The sequence below is a fragment of the Sciurus vulgaris genome, assembly GCF_902686455.1.
Source record: "Sciurus vulgaris genome assembly, chromosome: 10".
Classification (NCBI taxonomy): domain Eukaryota; kingdom Metazoa; phylum Chordata; class Mammalia; order Rodentia; family Sciuridae; genus Sciurus; species Sciurus vulgaris.
Genome location: NC_136470.1, coordinates 112,834,263 through 112,858,379, shown reverse-complemented (window position 1 = coordinate 112,858,379; position 24,117 = coordinate 112,834,263). Strand labels below are relative to the sequence as shown.

The following is a 24,117-nucleotide window of genomic DNA, read 5'->3' as shown; positions in this document are numbered from 1 at the left end:
CAAGAATTGCTAGTTATATAGTGGGAGTGCACCTTGAACATTAGTAGTGGGAACCATTAGATTTGCAGCAGAATATACCTGTTTATGGAGGCAGCGCATTGCAAGTTCAAACTGAAATGACTGGAGGTAGAAAATACCCACAATAGTGAAGTTTTATGCTGTTGAACCCTTAAGAAACAAGAAGTATGGTGATACTGTAGGAGCGAGAATAAGGTCATGTTGATGCTGCCACAATTGAGTCAAAATATGGTTTTTTCTTTTTTGAAAGACAAATACCACTTAGCAGAACCCTAGAGTTGGATAGTATCACTTACCTAGAGTAAAAAGATAGGCTGAGGATGTAGCTCAGAGGTAGTGTGTGTGCTTGGCATGCACAAGATCCTGAGTTTAACCCCCAGCACCAAAAGAAAAAGATAGTAACTATGTACACAAGATTCATAGGGAAGGGTGGCTCACAGGGTTCAAAACTCAGAGAAATACAAGACTCTGAGGGAATTATCTGGTAGGTAAGCAACTAGAGATTGTATCACAAAAGCCATGTAGATTAATTTTTAAGTTGTTGCAAAGTTAAGAATAAAAACAGGCTGAAGAAATCTTGGGTAAAATTAGGATAGCCACAGCCCAGGAGTTCATTAGTTATTACTAGGTTTGAGAGTCTTCCAAGGCTCCATGCATTGATATTTAATACCCATTATGAGGTATTAGGAGGGTGAAGACTTATCAACTATGGAACCTTTGGGACATTTTTAGGATTAGACAGGGTGATTACAGTGCAATTGTCATTGAATCCTTGGGGTGTCAGAAGAGGGAAGAGAAGCCAGATAGACACACACATACACACTATGCAATAGTCTTGGTCTGTGCCACTCTAGACCACTCACTACAGAACTCTTCTAGCAAGACCACCATCATCAGATGAGGTCCCCTGAGCTTGGACCAGAACTGAGTCAAAACAAAACTATTTTCTTTAAAACTTATTCTGTTTAAGGCATTCAACTGTCAACAGAAAAACAGACTATTATAGTTTACATAGAGCAGAAGTAAAATATGATTGGGCAAAGGAGGATTCATGCTTGAAGAATAACAAATGAAAATAAAAGTAGTACAGATTATAAATTTTTTTTTCCCAAAGAACACTGGAAGAACTGATAGTCTGTAAAGTGAATAAATCTGGAATAGGCAGCACATTTAGATAAAAAGGATGAAATCTGTGAGATTAGGGCAGAGAATATAAGTGATAGGGAACGCAGAAGTCCTCTGGTGGGAGGTAGATCTAAAAGAATATGTAGGAACTTTTTTCTTCACACTTAGTTACTCTTATATACAAGGTAATATAGCTGTCAATCAATTTTAGAAACAATACATTTTGATATGGACATTCCAAATCAAACTTCCATCACATAATGGTCTAGATTTAGGCCCATTAGAAATAAAGGTAAAAAAAAAAAAAAAAGAAAAAGAAAGAAATAAAGGTTATTGCTAGGTTAAATTTTTAGGGAAAGTGTTAATTTTGCCTTACCTGTGACTATTTAATAACACGAGTTGCTTTTAATCACATTGATATAATTCCACAAATCATTTTTTTCACTAAAAAACTAAGTTATATTATGGAGCCAGATGTGGTGGTGTGTGCCTAACAGTTTCAACTACTGGAGAGGCCAAGGAAGGAAAATCACTTGAGCCAAGAAATTGAGACCAGCCTGAGCAACACAGTGAGACACTCACTCTCAAGAAGAAAACAACAACAAAAAAAACCACCTTTGGTCATCAGTTTACATCTTGATTTTCAACTTAAATGCATTAAAATTTTTTTTATTTTTATTTATTTATTTTTTTTGTGGAGCCGGGGAATCAAACCTGGGCCTTGCACATGCTTGGTAAGCACTCTACTCCTGAATGACATCCCTAGCCCTTAAAAAAACAAAACAAAACGAAAAAGCAAACAAAGAAAACTTTATTAGTGTGCTTACTTAAGAAGTTTAAGTACCCCTCACTGCCCCCCCAAAATGTTCAAAACAATAAATTTGGGAATACTGGATCAGATGTCTGGGCAAACTTTTTCTCCTTCCATCATATTAAATTAGATGACGCATAATGGATTTTTCCAATGAGTAATCAAAAAAGTGAAAATGATGTAAGATACTCAGCTAAGCCTTTAAAATGCCAATAATTCTAATGGAAGTTTTATACATAAAAAGGTAAACTCCAGGTAACTGTCTTTGACTAAAGCTTAGACTGGTTTATATACAAAACAGGTTAGGAAAACATGTAAAAACATATGGATTGAGTTTAATTGTATATTAATTGGAAGAATCACTGCATGCTACAGTAACAGAGATCTGAGCCTCACAGACCTGTATGGGCAAATCAGACTCCTACAGTTCCCTTCCCTAGTAAAACTATATGGAAACTATATCCAGTTTTCCTTAGATTCTCATAGGTGACCTTGATCCAGAAGGCTTGCAGTATAAGAAGTGATCACTTCTAAATATCTCCAATTCCAAACACTTATTATTCCTTCATGATAGGTAGCACTCTACAAAGGCTGAGGAATCCTTGATATGCACACCTTGTGTAACTCCTTGATCATGCCAGGATATGTAAATATAATGGATACAACTAACCCCTGTGATAGGAATGGAGTGTAGACAAAGGTGAAGGGTTTTGCAAGTGTAATCAAGGATCTAAGTTAATCAAAAGGGATATTATCCTGGGGCAGGAGAGGGGCTTGATCTAATCAAGTGAGGCCTTTGAAAGAAGGTTTGGGTCTTTGTCAAGATCCGATATCCTCTTGCTGGACTTGAAGAAGCACGTTGCCATGAACTCTAGAGCTAAAAGGAAATTAATTCTGTCATAAAAGCAAGGAGGAAGAAGCCCAGTTTCAGAGGCTGACAGATTGACTGCAGCCTTGTGACGCCCTAAACAGAAAATCTAGCTAAGCTGTAGCTGGACTAACAAATACATGTCATGTTTTAAGCCACCAAGTTTGAGGTAATTTGTTACACATCAATTAGTCTTAAGAGCCAACTTAGCCTAATTTCTGTAACTGTTCTTGAAGGAACTAAGGCAACAGAGACTTGGAAAAGGCTGTCCCAAGTTAAATTGATGTCACAATAAACCCAGGCATTTTATAATGCAGTTATACCTTTAAACAAACAAGCAGCCTTATACTATAAATTGCAGCCAAGGAAAGCTCAAACTAATGTTCTACTCAACCAAATTCTTCCACATGCATTTTTAATGATTAGATAGCTTCACTAATAGAAATGTTCTAGGTTTGGCCCAGAGAAATGGGGAAAGTACTAGGGGAAAGTACTAACTCTGCCATACCACACAATTATAAAATCTTTGAACCTTACCATGGCTTCTCATAACCTTAATATAACATCCTTATTTTTGTAGTGCTTGAGAAGGGCTCAGTGCTTAGATAAGGCAGTTTAAGAAGTGAAAAGTCAAAAACATTTAGGTTCTTAGGCTTATTATTCCATTTCCCCCCCCCTCATCTGATGTTATAGTTTGTTTAAAAAAAAAAAAAAAAAGATTTCATTTCCTAGAATGCTGGATTATTTAAAAAAGAGGGGAGGGGGGGTTGTGTTTAAATCTGGTTAACTCTGGTACTCTGTACTGAAAAATTTCAGCACTGAAAAAGCCCACCTTAGAATTTTATTAGAAAATGAATGTCTTATAGTCAGAAATATTTAGAACATCAGGAAGCCCTTGTAATAATTAATTGTAATCATTGTAACATTTTATATTATAAGGGTAAGTATTCCATATAATAATTTGGCCTATTACAAGTTCATTGGCTTTGAACCAGACTACTTCCTAAAAAACAAGAATTATGCAAAGTATTCTTACGTTTACCTTTCAGTAATAAGTCTTCTGAAAAAAAAAAAAACATAAAATGCTTTGTATGCAATTTGTAGCCTTATGTTGAAGTTATGTTAATACTTAAAGTTCAAGTTGTCTATTTGTCTGGGAGAGTGAAGGAAGGCTAAAACCTTAAAAAAAAAAAAAAAAAAAAAAAGCATAATTATAGATAGTGTCCAGATTGAAATTACATAGCTTATGAAACTTCTTGTTATGTTGGTTCTAGTTAAAAACCTGAAGAAAGACAAGAAACTAATAGGAGCCATTGAGTTACGCACTTTAACATTAATTTTTTTTTTTTTTTTAAAAATCCACACACCACGCACACACCCCATGTAAAACATTGCTTTAAGTTTTAATGTTTATTTCCCCAAGACAGCCTAGCCTGCACTCTACTTGGATAAATTTTACAAGCTAGTTTTCTGCTGCTTCTAGTTTTAAACTTTTAACCATGTTTCTGATGACAAGGAATGCTGCAAAAATACTCTAGTTCAACAAAGAGTTATGATCACAAAATAATTTTTATCCATTCTACAGTGTTTCAGAATTACCTGTTGATTTTTAAACACAAAGTAGATATAGATGCTAATGGTGGCTAATCTGGTATGTTTCTTATAGCAAACTGTTGTTCATGCAACACTTGTGCTCAAAGGGGAAGGCACAGGATTTCCTACAATGAGCCACCTTATAAAGAGTTCTGTTTGTACAAATTAATTTATGTCACATTTAATTTAGTGTGCATAACCTCAAAACTGAGGCATTATTCCAATTTATAAAAACCACTTGCATAACTTTTATGCAAGTTTTAAAAATACAAAGTTTTCTCCCTAAAGTGGCTCAAAATAGATTGTTCATGGCTGCCTACATCTAAGATAAAAAGATTCTAAAACAATTGAACAGATTAGGCATATTATTAAAGGTGTTCAAACCATTACTTGATTTGTACATCTACTCAAACCTCTTCATCGGTCTTTATTCAGCAGTACATATGCACCAAATTCCATTTTAGAAGTTTCCATATCATTTTCATAGAAAACAATGTTTGAAAACAAGTAACATTTAAACACAGCACGGTATTCTATCACAACTGAAACTTTTTTCTTCTTCTTCTTTACAGGACTCAACAAAATCTAAAAATGAACTATGCTGTAGATTTACCTCATGCAAAGGTCTTTATGTTATCTCTGAAAATGAAAAGAATGGCCTTTTAAGCACATTACTGTTTTATACTATTATGGCAACTTGTGTACTGCAACACAGTCTATTTTGAGGGAAATTTATGATTTTTTTTTTTTACATGCAAAAATCTACACAAATTAGTTTTGATGATATGGAAAGCTTTTCATAGCATCAAACATTCATCTGGTGCAAATGCACAGGGAAACCCTCCTGAAAAGTTTTCTGACTTGAGAAGCAACTAAAAAAGGCATACTAGGTAAAGTAAATAAAAACTGGAAAAACAAAACAAAACGAAACAAAACAAAACAAAACAAAACAAAACAAAAAAACCAGGGATGGGGATATTGGGGCAGAGGGTAGAGGGGAAATAGAAAACACAGGCTGCAGAGTAAACCAATGTCTGCTGCTAAACCGGTCTTTGTTTTCATGTCCAGTGTACATTAACACTTGTGATCTCACTTTGATGATTTACTAGGTTTGTTATCAGCCCCCTGAAGGCAAATCAAGCTTGCATGCGTTCACATACAGCACCACAACCACACTCTCGTACACAGTCACTCTAGGACTAGGAGTCTGCTTCATGAGTGAAGAGCCCTAGATTTGAAAGATGAACCGGCTCTTTACCTCTGAGCCAGATATTCATTCAACACTGTCCATTCACACACTGCTTTATAGCAAGGCCTGGGCTCATTTTCCTTAACTTATATGGGCACTCTATTCTCTTATATGCTTACAAGGCTTGAAGATGACAGACAGTACTGCACTTTCCCCTCAATTGATAGAGAGTAATTCAATGTTCCTTCTCAGGCATTGAAGATCTGTGACCTGTAGCCCTTTATACTTTGAACAACCTAAATAAGCAACCACGTAAAGTTTTCATTACATTTTGCCACTCATTCTCACTCGCACCCACTCGCCATCTTGACCTCATTTGGGCATTTCCTGTGATTCCAAATGAAATCTTCACATTTTCTTTCCCGATTTAATGCAGCAGCAGATCCCATGAGCCAAGCTTGATGGATCAAACCTTTTTATATATATGTATATATATATATATATCTGAGTGCTGCATTGTACCTAACTTCCACAACATCATTCTAAAACTGGAACCCTTCTGTTGGTACATTGGCTGATGAATTGAAACCAAATGTTCCACCTTGAATTGCCTCTGGAACAAGGCTAGGATCTTCATCAATCTAGGGGAAAAAAGAAAGTGATTTTTAGTTTTAAAGTATACACAAGTAGCATTATAGTATTGTTTCACTACCCTTAAAAAAGGTGTAAGAGAGCTAGGTGATGAATGCCAACAATGTACTACTATTCTTTGGAAGTTGAAACACTTTATTAAAAGTCTTTTTCTTCAGGGACACCAAAATGAGAAGAAACTAAAAGAATATGCAAGAAGTAAATCTTATAAAAAAATGAAGTAATAGCAATAAACTGGAGATAGTCCCAGGTCTCAAACTAAGAGGGTACACTGGTGCTCACTAGTTAATGACACCACTTTGGAAAGTAAGTGTAATAATTGGTCAACACCCACCCCTTTTGGGTGCTAGAAATTAAACTCAGGGACTTGTACATGTAGCATGTACAACCACTGAGTTACAGTCCTATAGTCCTAGCCCCTAGTTAATCTTTTAATAGAAACTGGAAATATATGGCCTTAGAACAGTAAACAAGAACTTGCTAATAATAGTAATATTTTATATGCTTTATACCAAAATGTTCTTATTTGAAATTCCACAAAATTACAAACCTATGATGTAGCTTCTAATTATGTACATCATTTGAATTATTTTTCTCACAATGTAAAAGAATAAGAACTGTATGTTGAGGTGTTAGAAACCACAGGCCTTAACACCTTAATGAAATTAGTCGCCTAACTACAAATTAGGACTTCTAAAATTCCAACTATTAAGATATATAATTAAAGTTACCTGTAAGAGTATGCTTTTCCTGGATTTTATTTCTGATATAACTGGGCATCGTTAATCTAAATAGGATTTAGTGTGGACATCTCTAAGTAAATCGTATGTAATTTTTGTTTTTACAAATTTTCTACAACATTCTCAGATTAATGTTCAAACATTAATAGCCTTTTTTGGGGGGAGATGGTGGTACTGGGGATTGAACTCATGGCCTCCCCCATGCTAGGCAAATGCTGTACCACTTAGCTACATCCCCAACCCCCATTATCCTCTTTTAAAGACTTATTTGTAAAGTTGAAAAATCATGCAAGAAATCCACTGTTAGGGGCTGGGGTTATGGCTCAGTGGTAGAATACTTGCTTAGCATGTGAGAGGCACTGGGTTTGATTCTCAGCCTTGCAAATAAGTAAATAAATAAATAAATAAATAAATCCTCTGTTGTCTATATTTAACCATTCTAATTTTTTAAAGAGCAACTGCTTTAATTTTAGATTTATTCTTTCATAGAGGCAATACTAAAAATAATTTCTTAATTCCAACTACTATATGGTTACAGTCTGAAGACATTTTTGTATACCATACCTTACACTGTATAGTGCCTATTATTCTCATTTTTTGTGATTTATTATTTTCATTTTATCTATTATCTTCATATTTGGTTTTAATCTCCAAATAAAAATATCAATGATAACATATGCAAATGTGGATTAACTAATTGTTATCATAGAGGATATACTAATGACTCACCAGTGTTATTAGACCTGGTAAGTCCTGAAGAAATTTAAAAATACTGAAATATTTGTTAACAAAACAAGCGATATCATAAATATCTATTTTAATTCACTTGCAAAAATTACATACATGCATTTGCCTCTAGCTTACTCATAAGTCTTATTTCATTCAGACTTATGTTTCTACATAAAACTAAGAAAACTACAAAATTATTAAATACATCATCTGAAGAGAAGAACTGATCAATGATCTCATAGGCCAATTTGTAGATGTCTTCATTTTCATGATTTTGAAGTTGTTCAATTTTCTCCAGTCCTGCAATCAAGAAATTTTATGAAGTGAAATAATGGTAATATTAAAAAAAATAGTGACAGGTTACAATAATCTTGGAATGCATAATCCAATTTTTGTATCATGAAATATTTGGACTATTATTTTTGGTAATCTATAAGTGCATCTTAAATGTAAAAAGATTTAATACATCAAGATAAGCACATATATTTTAAAAAGATTAACAATCTATGTGTAAATGCATAAGCAAACAACAGGACATCTATTTATAAAGCAGAATAATATGTAACCAATGTTTATAAAGAACAATAACATGTAAAATTGCTTTTGTTTGTTAAAAAGTAAGTGGAATTCCAACTTTCTAACATCTGCCAAGTTTTTCTAGTGGACTAAAAAGAAACTGAAGACACTGGCAATTAATAAATTTGATCTATAAGATAGCTGTTAAGCATTATGCAAAAAGAACAAGATCAATCACAGTATTTCAGAGGAAAAGGGATTTTCCCTGCGAATATTAAAAAATTTATTACATCATAGGCAGAAACATTAAAGAGAACAAATATTCTCAACTTATTGATAGGCAAATTGAATCTTATTTTATTTTTATAGAAGCAATAATATCAAGACCTAGGAAATAAAAGTAAAATTGCTCCTTCACATGTGTTCTTCCTCTATCTATTTCTTAAGAGGACAAAGTTACCTTGGGCCCATTTCTCACTCTACACACTCTACTTCTGGTGATCCTACCATTAAAAAATTTAGTAGTACATGTGGATGGAGGACTTGTAATAATCTGTAGCTCCACTTATTTTCAGAGCATAAAATTCAAATGCCTACAAAATTCTTCAAGGACATTTCACAGGCTCCTAAATCTCAAACTATCCAGAACAGTTTGTTAACTTTCCTTCCTCATTTAAACTATTCATCCTACAATTCTTACTTGTTGATAATAATAGACTGAAATTGGAGAATTCCTAAGACTTCCTTTTCCTCAAATTTCAAAAACCTGTTTACCCATTTCTTAAATTCTGTTATCTCCCCTTTGTCTCTGTTATTACTGCCTTCATTTACTGTGGCCTGAACATGATAGGCTTTCCTAATTGGTCTCTCTGCCTTCTGTATCCAAACGCTCCATTCCTCAACTATCTATGTTTCATCTGAGAGTACCAATCCCCGAGGAAAACTCCTCCAATGGTCTGTCATACCCTATGGCAAAATCCTTTGGGAAGCTTATAAAATACAGATTTCTGTTTCATATCTCCAGTGGAGGCAATATTTGAGAATCTGTATTTTTATTTTTATATATATTATATTATACCTACTGTTCATTTAACTGATTCTTACTTCCTAACATCATTCCCCATTTCCTGTTCCTAACTGGATGGTTATACATTATTTTTGGTTGTTCCATTTGTCATTTTAGTAACTTCAAATATGCTTATTTCTCATTACATTAATTTTCAAGTCTCCTTAGTTGATTCCTCCACTTAGTGGATATGTGTCCTCCCATTCTTCTTGTTACCTCTCCTTTCATTCACTTTTCAGCTTCTATCAGAAATACCTTTGCTTTTATTAGTATTCAGGTTGGAAACATTTATTTTTGGCTCCATGACCACATTTGGGATGCCCATATTCTGTCTATAAATGAACTCTGAGAGTTGAAATCTAATGTGTTTGTTTACACAGTTTTGGTACACAACCAGATTTGGTAACTACTGCCTTACTGAATAAAGTATCCACTGTGCTATCAAGCTTGTAAGACTTCAAAGGAGTATGGTTACTGGCTACTTCTCCAGCTTCATCTCTTGGCAGTTTCTACCCCATACTTTGTGATTCAGCAACACTGAACTACTTATAATGTGCTGAATGCTATTTCTCACCTCAGACTTTGCTCATGGTGTTATCTCTGCCTGGAACACCTTTCATCCCTTTTTACTTTATTAATCCTTATTCATCTCTCAAACTCCAGCTCAGATGTCACTTCCTGCTTCTTCCAGGATGGATTAGGTATCCCATTTTGTTGTACATTTCTATTAGGGTAATTAGCACATTAAATCAGTTCATATTTATCTTCAAAACTAGACTACATGCCTGAGGGTGAGGACTGTGTTTTGTTTACCACTGTCTTTCCAGTACTTTAGCACAGGACCCGTTCAAAATAAGGCAACAATCCAGTTACCTAAGCACATGCAAGAGGCTGAGCAGGATTGTATATATAGAATATAGTATTTTATTACTTTATTCTGTTACTTGATTAATCTAAGGCAGAAAACTACAGAAGTGGTGTATTAGTCAGAAAATAAAGGTAGTCACAAAAAGAACATTAGAATGTGGAATAACAGCTTATAAAGAACTTACCTCCACATTCTTCTATAAGATTGGCTATGGTTTCTGCCTCATCTTCAGCCATTTTTAATATATTACTTAATCCATCAAGTACTACTTGCACAACCTGTGCATCTTTTACAGTAAGTAAGTTGCAAAAAGGTGGGATAACATTTTGTTGGATAAGGTAGGCCACCTGAAGAATAAAAAAGGCCATGAAAAAATAAAATGTAGGACAAATTTGTATATCAGATGTTTTGACAGAATGCTTCTCACTTTGCAATTTTGAGAATGGACACACTTCACCTCTAACACATTAACTAAAACTTCATTATTAACCTGACATTCCTTTCTTTTTAATGTAGCAAGTTTTTGTTTTTGTTTTTGTTTTAGGGGAGAAAATGAAGTGAAGATGAGGGAATTACTCAGCTTGTAATTAAACATTTCTTTGCTATAAGGAGTACTTCCTTTGAAAATCATTTCTTCTTTAAAAGTAAGAAAGTAAGCTGGGCACGGTGTTGCACACCTATAATCCCAGCAATTTGGGAGGCTGAGACGGGAGGATCACAAGTTCAAGACCAGCCTCAGCAACTTAGTAAACCCCTCCCAAAGGAAAAAAAAAAAAAAAAAAAAAAAACGGGCTGGGAATGTGACTCAGTAGTAAAATGCCCCTGGGTTAAATCCCCAGTACAAAAAGGGAAATTAAAAAAAAAAAAAAAAAAAAAAAAGGAAGAAAGTATAAAATCAGTTAAGAGGTTGAATACGATTTTTTAAAAAACTATAATGGTACATGCAATGTTCGACAGCACCCACTGGCTCTTTGCTGTAACATTTACCCCTCTCAGTTCACTGTTCTACTGGCTTAACAGTATTGTTCAATCATTTAAATTTTAGTTGTGTTATTATTACAATGAATTGTTTTTATTCTACTGCTTACCACCAGTCCACAGCTTTGTGTGACAGTTGTCACACAAATCTATTGTCACTAACCTCCAAATTCACCCTTTTTATCTTCTAGGTGATAGATCTGAGCCCTTTAATACTACTGTTCATTGTTCTTCTCCAATACGAAACAATATTAAGCTTTGCTACTTGCAGAATCCTGAAAGTAAGTGCTTCTTTAAATTGTAAACCTTATGCACCTCATGTTCCTCTTCCTAGTTCCTAGTCCCAGCCATCTAGCAAAGATTAATTTCTTGTTCCTAGGTTCCTAGTTCTAGCCATCTAGTAAAGTTTAATTCTTAGCTCCTGGGGAATTTGTTGTTCCTGATGATTTTTAAAATTTCTGTTCCTATTGGTCATTTGTTAGGTGAATCTGTGAGACAATTTCTTTCTGCCATATTCACCCCAAAAATCAGTTCTTAGTACTGTTAAAAAAACAATAACAATAATAATAATAAAACAACACAACCCTAATTTTAGGTTCCTTGATTTTATTTCAGATTAGAAATTCTTTCAAGGTTCCTGGGAATTGGGAGCAGTGGTAGAGCATTTACCTGGCCTATATAAGGCTCTGGGTTCAATTCCTAGCTCCTGGTCAGGCAGGAAGAAAAAAAAAAAAAAAAATCACCTCTTCCATGAAATATGACTAAAAAAGGTCAAAGGGTGATATTTTATATGACAAAAAAAAAAAAAAAAAAAATCACAGAAAAGGGACTGGAAGTATACAGCTCAGCAGTAGAGCAAATTCTTAGCGCATATATATAAGGTCCTGGGTTTAATATCCAGCAACATCCCCACATACCCTTCCCCCCAAAAATCACAGAACATTTACCCTGCCATTATTTTAAATTATGGTTTACTTATATCTAAATCATATAATCTATTGTACTGCTTTTTTTTTTTAACACCACTTTTAAGAAATAAGTAAAAGTTCAACTTACTTGATCTTTTCTTCCACTAATTGTTAAGTTACTTATGGCCCAAGCAGCTTCTTTCTGAGTGCCAAAATCCCCCTGAAAAAACAAAAGCAAAGCAAAAGGCTACTGTTTGCAATATAAACATAACTAGAGAAAATGTATTTGGGAATGATCTTTCAAGTGTTTATTTCCCCAGGTTTCCTTCTAGCTTTTTTACACACATATATAATTTTCACTTACTAAGATTAGAGTTGTAACACCCAATCTACCTGAACAAAGGAATTTTCTTTTTGGGGACTCTCAGATTAAATAAAGATCATAATAAAATGAAATAAAATCAAAATCAGTAAATACAAATTGAAAAAATATTTTAAAATAACTTAAAAACATGTATATATGAAATCTTAGGGTGGTTTTAATTTGCATTTCTCTAATTACTAGAGATGATGAGCACTTTTCCATATATTTGTTGATCACCTGTATATCTTCTGTGAAGTGTGCCCAGTTCCTTAGCCCATTTATTGATTGGGTTCTTTGTATTTGGGGTGTAAAGTTTTTCAAGTTCTTTATAAACTTTGGACATGAGTGCTCTGAGGTGTGTGGAAAAGATTTTCTCCCACTCTGTAGGCTCTCTTTTCACATTATTGATTGTTTCCTGTGCTGAGAAAAAGCTTTTTAGTTTGAATCTATCCAATGTATTCATTCTTGCTTTTAATTCTTGGGCTATGGGGGTCTTTCTAAGGAAGTCTGGTCCTAAGCCAATGTGATGGAGATTCGGGCCTACTTATTCTTCTATTTGGTGAAGCGTCTTGGGCCTAGTTTCTAGATCCTTGATCCATTCTGAGTTGAGTTTTGTATAGAGTGAGAGATAAGAGTTTAATTTCATTTTACTGCATATGGATTTCCAGTTTTGCCAGCACCATTTGTTGAAGAGGCTATCTTAATAACTTAAAAAGGTACACATATACATATATTTCTGAATGTATATACATATATGTATCTTTTAAAGTTATTTATATAAAGATATGTACATCTTTATAATCTCATCTTTTAGAATTTACCAAGAAAATATGGGCATTGCATAGCCAAAAAGTAAAAGCAACTGAAATCTTTACAATAGGGACATAAACGACTAATTACAATCTACTAAATGAGCAATACTAATTGAAGTTGAGAAAATCCAAGTATTTGTCAGTGAAGTTGGTAGGAGAACAAAAGGGCATCATCCTAGTAGAGGGGAAATTGGCACTCTAGCAAAATTTACATATATGTTTATCTATACTTCCAGTAATCCTAAATACAACCTGGGAAAAAGGTAAAAACAAAACAGAACAAAAAACCTTTACAAGCTAGTTTTGAAAGCACCACTGTTTTCAACAGCAAAACACTAGAAATATCTCAAAGGACATCAATAACTGATCGTGCATTCATATAATGTACTTACTATGTATCGTACTACATAGATATAAGGAGAACAAGGAAAAAAACAGGGAACAAAGAAGCTCTCTTTATAATGTCATGGAAGTGATCTCAAGTGTGTGTGTGTGTGTACATATTTGTCCACATATTTATCTATGTGCCTACACACAAACACACAAGTAACCTGAGAATATATAGTATGTTATTTTCTGTGTAAGGGTGGAAATAAGCATATACATACCCATTTGCTTATATTTTAAAAAGAAACAATGGAAGGATAAACCAAAATGAATACAATGATTATCTAAAGGAAGGAGGGAGGGAGGGCAGAAATGGAAATCAGACCTCTGAATATGTGCCTTGAAAAAAAGGCACATATTTTAAGGAGAAATAAAAAACCAAGGTAACACCCCTACTAAAAATAAAAAACAAACAATCTGTGTATCAAGTTGGTGGCTTAACCACACAGAAAAGTACACATTAAGTATTCTGTTAATGATATACATCTTTTAAAAGTACATTCAATAGTGAACCCTCAGTAGTCATGTTGTTTGTGGCAACGTGAACTTGATATTTTGATACTATAAATAAATTTTATATATTTATATTTGTATCTCTTCTTTAGGCTGAAAATCATTTTTTAATCCCTAAGATATGTGCCATTAATGATGTACCTCAAAATAATGTATGAAATTATTATACTATATATAGAAGATAAAATTATAACTATCTTATAGATAGCTTCCTTTTGTGATTCATTTCTTCAGAATTCTCATGTTTAGATGGGCATAGTGGCACATGACTATAATTCCAGTGAGTTGGTGGGCTGAGATAGAAGGATTCTAAGTTCACAGTCAGCCTCAGCCATTTAAAAAGACTAAACAACTTAGCAAGATTATCTCAAATTTAAAAAATTAAACAGGCTGGGGATGTGGATCAATGGTGAAGCACCCCTGTGTTCAATCCTCAGGCCTCACTCCCCAAAATGAATTCTCAAGTTCATAATGGAACAGAGACCAACTGAGTAAGTACAGGAAGAGTATCAGAGAGAAGGAGAAGGTAAGGGAAAGGAGAAGTACTAGGAAATGATACTAACCAAATTATATCATATGCATGTAGGAGTATGTCACAATGAATCCTACTAATATGTATAAGTATAATACACTCATCAATCAATGAATAACTAACTTGCTAAAAAAAATTCTCATGCTCATGAACTCATCTGTCACATTCTACAAAAATACCTATCACTTATTTTGTTTACTGAGTCTGACAAAGAATGACAACCTTGTAACAATGCTCATCTTTATATCTGCAGAATCAAGGCATCCCGGAGGAGTAGTTTATTGTAGATGCAGGTCAGAAAATACTAAGATAAGCCTAGGAATCATGTTATATTTAAAAGACAGAAAATATTTAAGACACAGGTCATTAAGAAATTCCAAATGGCCAGGGACAACTTGGGTGTCAAAAGAAGTAACATCTAGGCTGGGGTTGTGGCTCAGTGGTAGAATGCTCGCCTAGAACACATAGGGCACTGGGTTCGATCCTGAGCAGCACATAAAAATAAACAATAAATAAATAAAAAATAAAAGGCATTGTGTCCACCTACAACTAAAAATATTTAAAAAAAAAAAAGGAGTAACATCTTAAAAGGACTAAAACTTACAAAATAACACAATAAGAACTCAATTTCCTAATGATAGTAAAATTTTCACTCTGGTCTCTTTTGAGGTTTTAGGGAACCATGTCGTAGAGTGTAAAAAACAACTGATAGGAGAAATAATCAAGCATTGATCTTGACTTTCCTATATGGAATATATTTTGGAGTAAGCAATATGTAATAAAAGCTCTTTACTACTGAGTAATTATTATTCTTTGACAAGATTAGAAAGCCACCATTTTGGAACTCCTAGTAAAATAGGGGATCCAGGCAATGATGATCAATAACTACCTGAAAAACATTAGGAAAAAGACTAATTACACGAGGACACTCATCTTAATTTCATTAGATGTAGGATAAAACAGATAGTATATATCTCCTGATGTGAATCATCAGGAAGTATGGAGTAATGCTTGAAGTATTCTTGCCTATTAACACTGAACTTCATCTACCAATTTACAGGAAATATGGAGGAACAGAAAACACATACAGATGCATATTTATTTTAATTATAGAATTAACACTGTTTAGTGTTCAGAAAAAACTCTCATGCTGTGTTTCTATAATTGTAAATTCTGTTTTCCCCAAATATTAATATGAGCATGAGATGATATAACACACAATATCATATTTACTTGCTATTTGATTCTGGGCAATTTATTTTATACCCTTTTTGGTAAAAATAATATAAAAGGGTCAGGAGTTTCCAAGAAGGAATGAATCTTATGTAGAAAAACTGCTGGATTCAAAAGTTTTAATATTAACACTAATTTTTTTATTTTTATTTTTTATTTATTTTTTTTTTGGTACCAGGAATTGAACTCAGAGGCACTCAATCACTGAGCCACATCCCTAGTTGTATTTTTAAATTTAGAGACAGGGTCTCACCGAGTTGCTTAGCACCTTGCTTTTGCTGAGGCTGGCTCTGAAATCTCGATCTTCCTGTCTCAACCTCCCAAACTGCTGGGATTATAGGTATGCACCACCATGCCCAGTCAAACATTATTTTACTGTAATATTTTTGTCACTTATAGGATCTAATTAAATAAACAAACAAACAAAAAAGTAAATATTCAGGTGCTGGGGACACGTCTTAGTGGAAGAGCACCTGCCTGGTATATTTGAGGCTCCAGTGTGATACCCAGCACCACAAAATATACATATTTACATTTAAATACCTTTCCCCTTTTATTTAAATACAGACAATATAATCTTCTTACCTTATCCAAAAGGTGTATTATCATTGGTACAAGATTGGCATCAATTACTGCCTGCACCTGCTGTTGATTTCCTGCAGTGATGTTAGAGAGGAACCACACTGCTTCCTGCAGAAGAAGATCCTTTCAATGTTTCTCATTAAAACATAAAATCTGTATCTGAACTAAGAAAAAAAGCATTTGCACAGTGTCCAAATGATTTTATTATGAATACGTTCCATAATAAAAATCTTAGGAATTTAAAAACTTCCCCCCTTTCTATATGTTCTTTGACCAAATTGGTAATGGCCCCTAATCCAAATAACAATGAACTAACCCTTCTAAAGAATTCTCAATGATAACGTTCCCAAAGAGTATGACTCCAAAGAAGCCTGGTTGGATAAATACTGAAAACCCAGTAAGCTGTAATACAAATTCAAATATTAAAACTGTTGTAAATGACATTCAATAGCCTTCTCTCATGTAATAAGCTTTTTGTCTATTCTACCCTTAGAGTCCTAACCAAAGAAGGAAAATATCAATTATTCATGACAATGGAGACATCAGAAATAAAATAGTGGGCTGTTTTAGTATATGTATTTATAATACTCATTCATTTGCACCATTTCTCTCAAAAGCTAAAGTGGACCCAGATGCTTGACTACTTTATTGGTGTACCTTAATGATCTTATAATGTTACCTTTTATATTACAATGATGCTATATTTTTGTCAACATGATGATCATCCCTAGTGTTTTAAAATTTCAAAGATAACAAATGCATTACTAAAGTCATATTAGCGTGAAATAAGAAATTATCTACCTATATGCTGTGTAGGATAATATCAGAATTTACCTAACTTAATTTTATTAAATTTACCTATTTTTTAAGGGAAACATTTTCTTTATTCCTACAAACTGTTAAAAACAGTTTTACTCTAAAAAATATTAGCACTGACAAGTGTACAATAGGCTCTTTTGGATCAGATCACAGGACCATGTTTAATGAACCTGTTAGAGATTTTAGGGTGATGGGCTAGTTAGGTGAGCTGCTTTGGGGTTATAATCATTGGCAATGTTGTAAATCAATACCCATGTTATTTGTACAACAGCCTCAGATGCACTCCAATATCAGCATCACCATTCAGTGCCCCCTTTCCATAGCCACTTGCGCGCGCGTGCGCGCGCACACAAACACACACACACACACACACACACACACAAAATTACTCATAAAATACTAATCTAGAATTACTTAATGAATTAAAAAATTTCAGTCATGCAACATTCGACACCCAAATATCTCCATTTCATCATTTCCAAAAGAGCCAAAACACAAAACAAAACAAACAAAAAACCAACGAAAAATATGGGTGTAGCTCAGGGTTGCACATGCTTATTAGCATATGTGAGGGCCTGGGTTCAACCCTCAGTATTGAAGAAGAAAAGGAGAACGAAAAAAAGAAAACAAAAATACTTTGCAACAGTTTGTTTTATATGTGTAAAAATACTAATTTGTGTTTCTAAGTGAAATACTTTCTTGCCAATTAATAATCAACATTACAGATACTTCTGGGACCGTAATAGTATAAATGAAAATTACCAGTTTGTGTGCTATTAATTTAATACTACTTAAAAATACTTACTTTATTAATTTTCTCTTTGGGATGTGTCAGGAGTGCTGGGAAGTGTGAAAGGGCATCACAGTTCAAAACTACTTGTGTTTGTTCATCAGTTCCAGTAACAATGTTGCCCACTGCTCTAAGTGCAGCAGTCTGAAATGTAAAAAGATATGAGATGTTGATTTATGTGAAGTACACCTGATTAAAAGATATGTTAGGCAGCTTACGAAAGAAATGCACTCATTCATGCATTCTTTCATACCAATTAACCTATTATTTTTTGAGCACTTACAGTTAATAAAAAGGATACAAGTTCCAACTTCTGTGTAGCTTAAATTATCATGAGAGAAGAAAGTCAATATAATCTTAAGATAGTAATTACTGTCATAAGGAAAACAAGATAGTACTTGAAGTTTGTTTTATATTAAAAGCAGGAACCTGATTGACATGAGGTTTAATTATGAATCTGAATTAATTACTCTTCTATATTTACATTGTTATTTTCTATTAATGTTCTTTGTTCCCTCTAATTTTTCCTTCAAAAAGACAAATGACAAGTTTTTTTTTGTAAAAACTGAGATATATTTAACATAAAATCTACCCTTTCAGAGTGTAAAATTCAGTATTCATTAGCATATTCGAAGCTGCACCACAATTATCAGTATCCAACTCGATAACACTTTCATCATTCCAAAAAGAACATGTATATCCATACCCTGAATCCCAGGGTCCTGGCAACCACTGCCTTGCTCTATGAATGTGGACATTTGATATAAACATAATGAAGTTCATGTTATGGCATGCATCAGTACTTCATTCTTTTTTATGGCAATGATATTCCACAATACGATGAAATTATGTTTTATTTAACCATTCATTAGGCAATGAACATTGGATTGTTTCTACTTTTTGGCTATTATGAATAATGCTGTTATAATATCTGTAAATAGTTTTTCCATGGATATGTGTTTCCACTTCTCTTGGGTATATATAGAGGAATAGAATTACTGGCTCATTGTTTAACTTTTTGAGATATTATATTCCAAAGCAAGTCCATCGTTTTACATTTTGACCACCAGTGTATAAAGATTCTAATTTCTCCTCATCCTTGCCAATATTTGTAATTGTCTTTAATTATAGCCATTCTGGGCAGGATCTCACTGTGATTTTATTTTACACTTCTTTAATGATTAATTATTTTGAGTATTTTTTTATGAGCTTATTGACCATTTACATATCTTCTCTGGAGAAGTATCGATTCAAATCATTTGCCCATTTTAAAAGTGGAAGGTCTAATTTTAAATTTTAAAAGTTCTTTACATGTTTTGGATATAAGTTCCTTTTTGGAAAGTCACAAATATTCTCTCCTATTCTGAAGGCTGTCTTTTCATTTCTTGATGATATCCCTAAAAGCACAATTAATTTTGGTGAAGTTCAATTACCAATTTTTCCACCTTTGGTTCTTTTGTGCTTATGATGTCATATTTTAGAAGCTACCACCCAATACAAGATTATGAAGGTTCATGTCTATGCTTTTTGCTAAGAGGTTTATACTACTTTTAGTTCTTATATTTAGGTATTTGCTCCATTGAGAATTAATTTTTATATATGGTATGAGGTTCAACTTTTATATACAGATAGCCAGTAGATAGTTAATTTTATTTCACTGATTTGTATGTGTCTGTCCTTCTGTCATAAAGCCTTGTTTACTGTAGTTTTATAGTAAATTTTGAAAATGTTCTCAGACTTTCCCCCTCCCCATTTTCCAAGATTGTTTCCCCATTTTCCAAATTGTTTCCAAGATTGTATTTCGGGGTCCCTGGTGTTTCTAGAAGGATTTTAAGGTCAGCATGTAAATTTCTATGAAAAAAGACACCTGCAATCTTAATAAAAATTTCATTTAATCTGTACTTGGGAAGCACTGTCATCCTAAAAATATTGTCTCTGATCCATAAATATGAGATGTCTTTTCATTTGTTTAGGTTTTCTTTAATTTTTTCAACAATGTTTTATAGTAACCCAGCTTCTCTAATAATTTAAATAGGAAAAGAAAAAAGAAAGTTGTGAAGTAAGAGAAACCTTTAAAAGACATTATAATGTGTATACTTTAAATACTGACTAGCTCAAAAACTGGAAAAATGAAGTATCAAGTAAAGTTTAGACACTGGATATTTACCATTAAGATTTATAAAATGCATTAATAATACTGTGGCTATGTTAAAAACAGTCAATTTTTAGTGTCGTAGACTGGATGAAATGATATCTGGAATTAATATTTATCCAAATAATTTTGGGGGAGTAAACCTACATGGAGATTCAGACTATTTTATTTTACCAAATTACGGCATGAAAGTTGAAAAGTTGAAGAAAATCTGTTATCAGGTAAAAATATAGAATATCAAATTTCTTTGAGCACTGGCTAAAGGGAAATTCCAAGTCATAAAATATTTAAGCACTGATGACACATAATGGGGGGGGGTGGAAGGGGGGCAAGAATGGAGGAAGGAGGAACTATATAAAGGGAAAAGGGGTGGGGGGGGAAGGAAAAAATAACAGAATGAACCAAAAACTATTACCCTATGTAAATATATGATTACACAAACAGTAAGCCTCTACTTCATGTACAGAGAAACAAGATGTATCCCATTTGTTTACAATAAAAATAAATTTAAAAAAATATTTAAGCACTATTTCTCAAATCTGACTATACATCAGTATCACCTGAAGAGTTTCTTAAAGCTCATTTATAGGAAACATCATGGTGTAACAATCTGTAGGGATTGAGGAAGGAAAATTAAGATGTTTTTCTTTAAGCTCCACAGTTACTTTTCATGATCAGCCTAGACTGAGAAACAGGGACTCTGGCTAACAGTTTTCCTTATGCTAACTACTGTACTTTGTAGACTCTATATCATTATTAGATTAAAACATACTATTTATATTAGAAAGGCAGAGAGAGCTTGCTGCTTCTCCTTTTACCACTGTTATTTGACAATTAGTATTTCAATCATCACACAGTATCTGTGTGAAATTTTCATTTCTTTTGGATTGTTTTAGATGCAAGTTTTTTGTGGTAAATATGTGGAAGGATTTAAAGATAATAAAAGAATTTTAAAAATTATAGAAATTTAAATCATTGAGAAGAAATAATTTAGGAAGCACCTAAGCGACACTTTTTAGTACAAAGCCTTTATCTCAGTACCAGTAAAGCTAAGTGTTAATTAACTAGACTTATCAGTTGAGTATAAAGGAGATAGTTGGGGATAGGGAGAAGAGTGGAAGAATAGTAGAAAAATTAAAAGGGTGAATATTTGTTTCAGATGGCACCCAAGTTGTAAAATGAATTATGCTGGTCTACATTAGAAATCAGTAATCCCTGTATTTATTTATTTATTTATCTATCTATCTATCTATCTAGGCAGAAAAAGGAAGATTCTTATTGAACTGCTCTACTCTTACCTCATTTTCTCCATCTGTAAAACAGGGATAAAATAACACTAATTCCATCACAGACATGTTGTTCTAAGAACATACATTGTCTATCTTTGAATGTCATGATTAAAACAACTAGTGGTAAGAAAACATGATTTTATCAAGAACAAACTTACCTGAACTTTAACTTCCTGGTGGCTGAGCAGAGGAACCAAATGAGGAACTATTCCAGAGTCTATTACCATCTGTATCTGTTCATTGCCAGCATCAGTAAGGTAAGAGAGGGCCCAGACCGTATCTACCAATATCTAATAAGTAAAATAAAAATTCCAACAGTCTTTGAGTATTTTCTGAATGGAGTAATTTTTAACCAAACTACTAAGATTGTCCTACTATTTTTTTCCCTTCTCTTACCTAAAATTCATTGGAATCTTTATTGTGTATCATTTAGCCATATTCAGATGTATAGGTTAATTACTGTTCCAAGTCCACACCGATATCTATTCTTAATTCACCAAGCTATATATGTACTACATAGCACATGAAATAGGAGAAAAAGTCACTTCCTCAAATGCTCAGACTAAGGGATAATAGGCCTACAAATATTGTGGCTTATGTGTATATTCAGAAATACTATAGGTATCCAACATGCACATACTATATGGATACACCATGCAGTTATGCCTAAAGACAATATTAGTATTAGTTTATAGTGCTATTAGTTTATAGTAGTTTAATCTTCTCCAACTAGTTTACATTGCCTTATAAAACTGAATAGAAGACTCCAAAGCTGTAGATCAAAACATTAAAGAAAAAATAACCTTTACAGCAGTTGCTATAAAAAAAAAAAAATGGCGTACAATTTTTTAGCAAATATATTCTTAAGTGCAGCAGGTCATGGTCACGTTTGATCTTTCTTTGGACATTAAGTCCCAATTAGAAGTTGTGGTCAAAGGGCAATATCACAACTATTTACTGCATACAAACAGAATTATTGATCAAAACAAAACAAAACAGGAATAATAACTGTGCCTGGAACTTTACTTCCAAAACCTTTCTTGAATATGAACACTGTATCAAAGGATAAGCCAGAAGTTTAAAACCTTTAAAATTACAAACAAATGTTATACTTTGAGACAATCAAGGAACCCCTAAAAGAAGACAATAGCACTTTGGCATTACTCCTTCAGAAACTCAAGAAAACTCTTAAGGGTGTGTTTTAATGTAAAAGAAGACATTCATAAAAATAATTCACACAAACATACTGATAGCAATATATGTAAAACAACTACAGTTCAGTTTGCAAATGTAACTATTTCTTTTCCTAGAGTGTCAACAGATTAGATAATCTGCAGTTAGACCTAAAGACATAATAAATTAGAAAATTTGTTGACACAGGAAAAAAATTTCAAGTTACTTGCTCATGACTGCCCATAAAAACTTGGCACCCTTCCCTATTTAAAGGTCCAATGCTAAATAAACATGTCAATGATGTGCTCAGATCCAATTTACAACCCAAATCAAACTAGATCTCTAACATACTTTTTGTATTAAAGTTTATATTCTACAGTAAGTTCTCTAATTTTAATTACAGTGTAATTTCACTGTGAAAGCAGTTTTCATTTTTACTTTTTTAACTGTGATGGCATAAATTAAGAATTTACTGTTAGAATTTATCTAAGATTTTTAGTAAACAATATTTAGTACACCACGTTATAAGAAGAACAATGCAAACAAATTCCTCAAGATACATCAAAAACAAGAAAAACGTAATTATAACCTCATCTAGCCTGGAGTGAAAAGGTAGAAAGAACATAATTTACTGCTAAATAGTCAAGCAAAATGTCTGGTTTTCCAGTAAAGATATAAATTTGGAGACTAATCTTCCTTGTAAATCTTTCAAAAACAAAATACTGAAATTTGTAAGTTTACCGAAAATATTTGCTATAAGGAGTCAAAACCAAAAATTGCTTGTATATATTTTTTAAAATCACAGACTATCTGGAGCTTAAAAAACAAACAACCAAACTTTAGAGCAGACATCATATTTACCTAATGAATTTTGTAAATTATGTCACTGCTTGACATAGTATAACTGTATCTTAAATTTGCTTTTTATGTGCTTTAGAGAAGTATATCCCTAGAAACTGAGCAGCAGCTTAAACACTGGTCACCACACCAAATGTTTATCTTTTTCTTTTTGTGAGAGAGGGTCTTGCTATGTTGCCCAGGCAGGCCTCAAACTCCAGGATTCTAGTGATCCTCCTACCCTAGTTTGCCTAGTGACTAAAACTACAGACTTACACCACTGAACCCAGCTGCTGAACTTTTTTTTGTGATGGCATTTGAGATCGAACCCAGGGGCACTTACTTTACCACTGAACTACACCCTCAGTTCTTTTTATTTTGAGACAGGGTTTTGATAAGTTCTCAAACTTATGATCCTCCTGTCTCAGCCTCCCATTTCACTGGGATTATAAGCATGCATCACTGTGCCAGGCTCCCAAACTATTTTTAAAGAATTCCTGATTATGGCATTGGGGTTGTAGATCAGTGGCTGAGCGCTTGCCCAGCATGCATGAGGCACTGAGTTCACCTCAGC

The 24,117-nt window shown here is 33.4% G+C and overlaps 1 protein-coding gene across 2 annotated transcripts in view; it reads right to left on the bottom strand.

Annotated features, from left to right (window-relative positions):
* Positions 1-4,200: 4,200 nt before the first annotated feature.
* KPNA4 (karyopherin subunit alpha 4) overlaps positions 4,201-24,117 on the bottom strand; it is a 66,287-nt gene continuing 46,370 nt past the window's right edge. For both annotated transcript variants that reach the window (XM_079155552.1, XM_079155551.1), the window contains 7 exons: positions 21,692-21,823; positions 18,108-18,236; positions 16,487-16,591; positions 12,209-12,280; positions 10,359-10,521; positions 7,930-8,024; positions 4,201-6,245 (listed from right to left, as the gene is read on the bottom strand). In XM_079155552.1, the coding sequence (XP_079011678.1) occupies positions 6,147-6,245; positions 7,930-8,024; positions 10,359-10,521; positions 12,209-12,280; positions 16,487-16,591; positions 18,108-18,236; positions 21,692-21,823 (795 nt within the window). In that variant the 3' untranslated portion in view covers positions 4,201-6,146. The remainder of the gene's footprint in view (positions 6,246-7,929; positions 8,025-10,358; positions 10,522-12,208; positions 12,281-16,486; positions 16,592-18,107; positions 18,237-21,691; positions 21,824-24,117) is intronic.